The 8,873-nt window shown below is 51.5% G+C and overlaps 1 protein-coding gene across 1 annotated transcript in view; it reads left to right on the forward strand.

Moving 5' to 3' along the window:
* The first annotated feature begins 124 nt into the window (after positions 1-124).
* Positions 125-8,873, forward strand: part of shdb (Src homology 2 domain containing transforming protein D, b) — a 27,335-nt gene continuing 18,586 nt past the window's right edge. The window contains exons 1-4 of the mRNA XM_030372877.1: positions 125-394; positions 1,002-1,401; positions 3,723-3,876; positions 7,377-7,655. Coding sequence (XP_030228737.1) covers positions 1,066-1,401; positions 3,723-3,876; positions 7,377-7,655 — 769 coding nt within the window. The 5' untranslated portion in view covers positions 125-394; positions 1,002-1,065. The remainder of the gene's footprint in view (positions 395-1,001; positions 1,402-3,722; positions 3,877-7,376; positions 7,656-8,873) is intronic.

Raw genomic sequence — 8,873 nt, forward strand, 5'->3', positions numbered from 1 at the left:
TGATCCAGATGTGTGTTCAATTAATGAATGGTAGCTGAAGTGCAGCCTATGGCGCAGCCTACCAGGGTACGATATGGCGTCTGAGAGTTAAGCCCCTCCCCCTTAACGCGTGGTTGGGTTCCACTAGGATCCGCGTCGCCTCGCACTCGTCCGTTTGCCTTCGCTCGATTCTCAGACAGACAAACTCCGCTGGTTTCCAGGGGTCATCTCCTCAACGCGACGCGAAATAAGCCCTTGCCGCGTTTTATTTTTGGAATTACCACCTAAATGTAATCTAAGCGGTACGGCTGGAGGGTTTTTCTTTTGACTTTGTTTGCATGGGTTTTGCTGTCAACATGAAGGAGCGCAACATGAAAAGCTCGCATCGAAAGTGGTAGGAGCAGCGGTGAAGAAGGTGAGTAGTAAATAGTGTGTTGGTCCCGCAACATCATCAGTTGTTGTCGTTTTTAATTGCAATGCTGTGACTGAGCTTTCCAAATCTCACATTATAACTTAAAATGGAAAGACGTGTATCATTTTGGCAAATTGTTATGGGCATACTTTTGTCCTGTTTCACATTTAAAGGTGTTTATTTATTATGCGTTATGAGCCAAGTCTAAAAAAACAGACACGCGACTATGTCTAAAGTGGCTAGGCTTCAATGTGTTTTTTCTTTATCAATTGATTAATACTTAATCAGTGAGTGATTTCCTTGGTTTATTATGTGGGTGTGAAATGTGATTGCAGCTCCAGGGGCATAGTCCAGACGGTAGACGTTATTACTTCTTTGTTAAAACAATACATGTGAACGCCAGCTGCAAAGGCTGTTCGTTATTACGGCTCATTGTAGAGCGTCTCTACAAGCATGACAGTATGTGATTCCTTGTTTAGCATGGGGAAAATTCGTCTTCAGAAAGCACACACGTTAATTCCACACGAGTATAAATCCAATCTGAACCTCTCAGACGAATTAGAAGTCATCCTAAATTAATCAAACACCGTCGGTTCTCTCTTCTCCTCAGACCCCCCCTGAGCCTTGCCCTACATAACCTCCCAGTGTGCCGTCTAAGAAGCCTCAGAGCTGCCATGGCCAAGTGGCTGAAGGACTACCTGAGCTTCGGGAGCAGGAGGGTCCCCCCCCAGCCTCCCACGCCGGACTACACAGAGAGCGAGATCCTCAGAGCCTACCGGCTCCAGAAGAACATGGACTTCGAGGACCCCTACGAGGACGCAGAGAACCGGTCCAGGTGCGACCCGGGACCCCCCGACACGCCGTCCACCCCTGTGTACGGGTCGCCCATGAAGTGCTCGAACCTGGACATGAAGTCGCCCAAACACAGACTGATCAAGGTGGACTCCCAGGACCTGGGGCGCACCAAGATCCTCCTCAGTGCCATCTCCTTGGAGGACCAGCAGGAGCCAGTAAGAGTCCTGTCCTCTCTTTTCTCTCTCTCTCTCTCTCTTTGGGGTTCCAACGTAACGTGGCAATCCTCTCAAAGGTATAGAGAGACATCACTTCAGTGGTTCCCTCTCTCACTAAGAGATCACCTCTCTGCATCACTCAGCTTTATTGATCCACATCTCTGTTGGCAAGTAATTTCCCCGTAAGTGTGTGTGTGTGTGTGCGTGTGCGTGTGTGTGTGTGTCTCACACACTTCATCATTTCCATAATTTGCTGTGTATCCGAAAGCCCTCCTGCTGATGTAACCCATGTCCTACATTTTCCCTAATGACTAAAAATGAGTTTTATTGATGGCGTTGACGGATCATTGAGTCAGCGGGGGGGGGGGGGGGGGGGGGGGGTTGACATGGTCCCATGTCTTCTCATAAATTATGAACGGAGAGAGAGAGAGAGAGACCCCTGTTTCAGCACAAGGTGCCACCTGTGTAACGTATTGGTAGACGTCAGGGGCCCGCAAAGCCAGAATAATTGATGACCCCGTTCCTTCGGCGCCAGTGGGACGTCGGAGCGTATTTATATCTATAACATGTAGTCGATGCTGTGGCAGGAAACAGGTGATGAGTCAGAGAGAAAATGACAGGTAGACAGAAAGAGAGTGAGAGAGAGATTGAGAACTAGAGCGAACGACAGAAAGAGAGAGAGAGAGCCAACTATAACAAAATAGCGTTTTAATACTCCGTACACTCATTCAACTTGCAAATATATCGTTAGTCGAGTGTTATATTTCTCTTTTTGAGCCTTTTTTCCATTGAGTGTGGTTCTTTTCTCTTCCATTCAGAACAGCAGCTCTGAAGTGTGTCTGTGTGGTGGAGCAGTGAAGGTCTTACGGCAGGTCAATAGCTCTTTCGTTTTTACTCCATTTTTATGTAGCCTTCATTAATTTCCCAGGGTCCGTGGGAAGAACAACCGCACTGTAATTAACATTGCAGATTCCGGCGCATCGATAACCAGTTACACAATCGACTGGGGGATTACGATGTAATGTTGTGAGGCGTGTGTGTGTGTGTGCGCTTGTCTTCCCTGGGATCGCAGGGCAACGTGTGGCAAGGCCTGAGCGATGAACAAAGTTAGATAAAAAGGGGAGGGCAGGCAATAGGGAGGGGGAATAAAGAGAAGGGACAAAGAGGTTAGGAAAATGGATAAGCGGAGAATAGAAAGAGAGAGAGGTGGAGAATAAGATAAGGATGGGAGTGTGTGTGTGTGTGTGTGTGTGTGTGTGTGTGTGTGTGTGTGTGTGTGTGTGTGTGTGTGTGTGTGTGTGTGTGTGTGTGTGTGTGTGTGTGTGTGTGTGTGTGTGTGTGTGTTGGTGCGTCCGTCCATATTGCTGTCTGCGTGGTTGTCACCGAGCCAGTTGACCACTGAGATTCCACCTGTGCACGAATGGAGGAACAAATACTCCAGCAACATCCCTCCTCCCCTAGCCCCTCACACACACACACACTTTATTTTCTGTCTGCCGTCCCGCCAGGGACCTCGTCATCCCCGTACCGGGCCGCTTCCTCCCAGCCTCCAGAGGGTGAAATATGACGTCCTGAGAGGGAGAATCAGCCTGTGTAGCAGAATATAGCCTCCCAAGTAAGGCTTGGGTTAGCACTATTGCGGTATTTGGTTAGCCTATTGTCTTTACGCGGGACGATGTACAGCAGAAAGCGGGGGGGTTATGCCGTAAAAATAGCAACATTTTCCCGGTTACCGCATCACGCTCACGTGACGGTAGGTAGGGTCGCCTGAGGCGGTTGTCACAGGGGATTGTCAACTAGTTTTTGGGCAGATATTGTATATAGAAAACAATGCATTGCATCATGCACAGTCCCCGGCTGTTCAAACATAGTTCTGATGCAAGTGGCATTTGGTCATTATTAAGTTCTGCTACTTAAGTTTTAGCTTTTATTCTGATAAATGGCAAGACACAAGACAATACGAGACATGTCTCCTAAGGTGATGGCGGGATGGAGTATTAGTCTGCCTTCGCGCCGTATCTCTGGGTATCGTGTATGCATTAAATTACAGTGAGGCAGTAACTCGGGAGGTAGAGCGGTTTGGCTGGTAACCGCACGTTCGATCCCCGTCTCCTCCTAGAGTGTCGAAGTGTTCCTTAGCAAGGCACCTAGCCTCACTGCTCCCGACGGGCTGGCTGTCGCCTTGCATGGCTGACAGCGGCGTCGCGGTCTGAATGTGTGCGTAAATGGGTGAATGACGGCCAATATTGTAAAGCGCTTTGGGTGAAATCGCTATATAAATGCAGTCCATTTACCAAATGACCCATCTACTCGTCACCCAGGTGATTCCGTCCGCTCCGCTGGCCCGCGAGACGGACTACTCGGACCCGTTTGACGCCCGGTCGGACCTGAGGACGGAGCCGGACCTGGGGCCCGTGACGCCCTGCGAGAACAACGGCTACATGGAGCCGTACGAGGCCCAGCGCGTCCTCACAGGTCGGTTCCTCCCCCGGCCATCCCATAATATCACTGTGGTTCGGAGGCATGCTACGCCATGTTGTTTTTATGTGGATCGCACAGCGGGTTCTACGCAGCCGGTGATAAGATGTTTCGGGGAGGCAGCAGCTCAGGAAGTAGAGCGGGTTGGCTGGTAACCGCAAGATCGCTGGTTCGATCCCCGGATCCTCCTGTGTGGATTGTCGAGGTCTCCCTGAGCAAGGCACCTAATCTGCTCCGAACAAGCTGGCTGTCGCCTTGCATGGGTGACGTGTGTGTGCATGAATGGGAGAATGTCAGGCAATATTGTAAAGCGCCGTGGATAAAAGCGCCATATAAAGTGCAGTCCATTTATGTTTCCATGTGCTTAACCATGACCCGAAACATCATGTTCAACTCTTCCTTTCCTTTCATGGTTCAAATGGGATGGTTAAAATGGACAATACGTACACTAGCCGGCTACACAAGCTTTCTGTGATATCATTGGTTCAAATGTTAAGCCCGCCCGTGCAAAAAATGTGAACTTCTAATCAGCTAGAGGCGAAGCGCTGTTGAATATATTTTATGAGTAAATTATTCATGAAGTATATTTTTGGCTGGTGTAGGTACTTAGGGTGCGAAGGGTAGAGAAGGTGAATAATGATGTTTAAGAGGAGTGAGCCTACGGGGAGTATTTTCCTTATTGTAACGGTTTCTTTTACTTTTAAAAAGCCTTTGTATACTCTGGCTGGTGCTGTTATCGTCTGCAGGGTTCACGCAATTCACCCAAAAAACCTGTTTACCCTGTAAACGGGTTTTCTTTAAACAAACTTCTTTGTAGTATTGGCTGAGAGGTGGGCCTGCAGAGCAGCGCAATCTGCGCGCTGTATTTATTTGGTTAGCTCTTGGCGTGCTCTTGAGTTTCCCCATTCCAGACGTTTGAAGACATCTCTATCCGGCTCCCCTCCCATGTCCTCCTCCGGTGTTTCTCCGCGCTCTGGTAGCCATCTATCGTTTTCCATTTGTCTTTGTTATCCTAACGTCACCCTCTCTCGTTCTCCCGCTCCCTCAATCACCCTTTCTCTCGCGCACTCGCCCTCTCTCGCTGTCTCTCTCTCTCTCTCCCTCCCTCCCAGACGCACACACACTCCTCTCCCTAAAATTCCCTAACTGTTTCAGTCATTTAGTGAGAAAGAACACTCCACCCTTCACCACCAACCCCCCCCCCCCCCCCCCCCCCCCCCCCCCCATCCTCCAGCACCCTCCAGCCACCATCTCCATCACGGCTATCTCCCACTGCCCTGAGGGGTAGCCAGGCGGCCCTCTCTAGTCCGTCTATCGGCTAAGTGTACATGTCCGGTCTCCTCTCTCTCGCTGGCTACTGCTGCTGAGACGTCCCTCCGGTCAAGCAGAGTTCTTAGTCAGAGGTGAAGTGGGTCATCTTCCTTTTCCCATCTCCTCCACTAGATCTACGATAAAAAAAAAAAACTCCCCCTGCTCCAGAGCCGCTGTTTTTATGCGATTGTCTTTTTGTGTCCAGTCGGATATTGACGAGGAGGTAGGCTGCAGAGACTGGCGAATGGTTTTTTTTCTCATTTGCTCAGCAAATGGGCTGTGTGGTCACAGCCCATTTGTACACAAGGGCCGCCGTATGTGTGTCTCTCTCCGTTTGTCTGTCTGTTCCATCGTCTCTCATTACGAGGAGTCTCCCCTCCGTCTCAGAAGACAATCGTGGCTCGGTTTGTATGAATGCATTTTATTGTGCGTTTTTATTTTTTGTGTTGTGTACTTTGGCACATCTCCAAAGAAATATCAACAACAACCCTTGTGAGCTAGGCGCCTTGCCTCTTCATCCCCGTCCCCGTCCCCGGGTTCATGTGGGATTCCCGTGGACGGACTGCAGATCGTGTTGTTCTTCCATTTCTTCTGCATGCCTAAACAGCCTCATCCCCCCCCCCCGGTCTCCCCCTGTTTCTAATCAACCACTTTCCTATCACATCACCATCTCATTGTCTGTCTATCTCCAGTGGGTAATCAGTAAGCCTGGCTGTGTTTCCATCTCCCTCTCCCTGGCTCCTCCGGCGCGGGGCTGCCTCTGACACTACGAGGGCGCAGGTAGGGCGGCGTTCAGCCGCGGCGTGCCTCCGTCTGAACGGCTTAACATCAAACACAGACAGCCTCACAGCCCCGCCTCTCCGCCATGTCCCCTCCCTCCAGCTCTCCCGGGGCATCGCTCCCGGTCCCTCCCTCCCTCCCTCCCTCTCTCCCTCCTGCTCTCTGTTTGTTTTCCAATCTCCCTCCTCTGCTCCTCCCTCTGGCCCTCCCCAGCACGCTTACATTGCCATTTTTCTTTCTTTCTTTCTTTCCGATCTCTCCATCGTCCTCCCCTATTTTCTACTTATTCCCCCCCAGGTGTGTGTGTGCGTCTCTCTCTCTCTCTCTCTCTCTCTCTCTCTCTCTCTCTCTCTCTCTCTCTCTCTCTCTCTCTCTCTCTCTCTCTCTCTCTCTCTCTCTCTCGCTCTCCTCCCTCACATCACCGCGAGGGTCTTTCCCCAGGGCTTCCACTCTGTCGCCATGGAGACAGATGTGTGCGCCGGATGAAGGTTAAACTTTGACTCTGCCTTTCAACCAGTCACCTAGTCCCCGTCTAGCAAGGGGGGGGCGGTCACCTAGCCAGAAGGGCACCATAGCTAGGACCATGGTGTTGGTTACCAAACACACACACTGGATCCCATGTTTTCCTCCTGTATCTTTCTTTGTTCTGAAGGGACCTCTAATCATCCCCTTCGGAAAATACAGGGATATATATTTTTATTGTGGTTACCCAATCGAAGCTGCTGATCCGATTGCTGCTGCAGCAGCAATCGGCAGCTGTAGTGTCAGGGAGGCGATCGTTAGCCGGTTTGTCAATTATCCGACGCAGCCTTTGTGTCTGGAAGCCGCAATTAACTCCAGCAGACTGTTTGTCTCCGGTGTTGGGGAAACAGGGTGGAAATAGAAATTGGGGCATGGCGGGAAGGTGATGAGATTGGGGAACAAGGTAATATGGATGCGCTGGGATGCCGGCGGGGCGGCTGCGGGGCTGGGGGGGGGGGGTGGGGGCGGGGGGGGGCTGGAGTGCTGTTGTTGGGAGTTCGGTGTGCTTCCACCGCGCTACACCCAGCCCGGTTGTTGCCCCTCCGTACGCGCGCGCGTGCTCTGGCGGCAAGCTGCGCAAACATCATCCCTCTCCGTCAGCGCGGTCTGCTCATGCCTGGCGCGCAACACGCGTCTTCTTGATTATTTGTTGTTATTTTGACGGTACACATCATTTTGGGTGACTCTCATCAAGGGGTGCTCCATCACGCTGTTCAAATATTAATGCCGCCGACCTCGCTTCGCGCGCAGAGTTCTGCTCAACGCGCCGTCGACGGCAAACAAAGCAATTAACAGTGTGTGTTTTGGTGTGTGTGTGTGTGTGTGTGTGTGTGTGTGTGTGTGTGTGTGTGTGTGTGTGTGTGTGTGTGTGTCTGTCTCCACAGAGCTGCAGCGTGGAACGGGAGGAGGAGGAGGAGGAGGAAGGGTTCGAGGGGGAGTGCAGCTCTACGACACCCCGTACGAGGACGAGCGGGGCCGGCGCCTGGGCTCCTTGGAGCCCCCCGAGGAGCGGGGCCGGGGCCCCAGCCTGGGCCAGCGCTACGGGGAGTCCCCCGACGAGGTCCGCGAGGGCAGCAGGCTGCCCCAGGACGACGAGAGGCCCGCCGACGAGTACGACCAGCCCTGGGAGTGGAAGAAGGACAACATCTCCAAAGCACTGGCAGGTACGGAGGACTGAGAAGCGCCCTGTTCTGTCACTCAAGGAAACGGCAAAACCGTTATTTCACCGCTACTGTTTCAGTCATTAGGCACTCGGAGGAAGCGTTGCTCCCAGGCACCTCGCAGGGGCAGCCCATGCATGCCTCGAGGGAGCGGGTTGGTTTGAGCCCTCGTGCTACAGGTAGACGGCAGACACACGGAATCGAAACCCCAGCACCTTGGCAGTGGTGGCTGGTGGTCCCTCACACTTGCCCCTGCAATATCCTGTCCATAGTGTTTGATTATACTATACGTCGAGATCCCGGTTTGATCCCGCATTTTTATTTCTACCAACTGCATTCCCCTACCTAGATCCAGCGGCTTATTGCCCTTTTTGCTAAAGGACATTGGCGAGGCGTTCCTGGTTATCATTTCAGCATTCACCCTGAGTATTGACGAATGCAGCTTTTAAAAAATGTCAGGCCTTTGAAGATTTACAAAGTGACCTTCGTCGAAATCTGTCCATCTCCTCCGCGGAGCGTCACCTTTACTTCAGCCGTGGCTGCTGCGCCCTTGAATGTCAGCGGCGCTCAATCAACACCTCTCTATCTTCCTTTCGTTCCCGCTGCTGCGCTTTTGTATCGGTTGGCTCTTGGCGACGCGCGCACGCATGCGCGCACACGCATACACAGAAACACACACACATACATACATGCACGCATACACACACACACACACACGCACACACGATCACACACACACACACACACACACACGATCACACACACACGATCACACCTCTGATGGCCATTGATTTCCCTTTGTGAGCACCAATACTGACACAATGGCAGGCGGCAAACCTTTGCCGTCTGTGAGGTGCTCATCAAAATCATGCTGACACGGATCCTTCATTCAGTGTTTGTGTTCATGTTCGCAGTGTGCTTATCATAGAGGACGGTCAAAAGACCAGGGTTGGTGGGAAAAAAAGAGAGAGAGAGAGAATATAGACCGAATTAGTGGGCTGCTCATCAAAATCCTACCGACCTGAAACCCCTATTTGAATGTGTTCATGTTCAGCACACAGTTTTTGTAGGTCGATCCAGGAAAGGAGAGACGCTGGATGAGAACGAGGGAGAACGAAGGAGAGAGAGCCACAGGATTTAATTAATTCCTAGAATTCAGATCATATGCGGCAACATCGTGTCGAATTAAATGTCACGGGGATTCAGTGGCCGTGGAAGAGG

This window comes from Gadus morhua, chromosome 12 (assembly GCF_902167405.1).
Source record: "Gadus morhua chromosome 12, gadMor3.0, whole genome shotgun sequence".
Lineage (NCBI taxonomy): Eukaryota > Metazoa > Chordata > Actinopteri > Gadiformes > Gadidae > Gadus > Gadus morhua.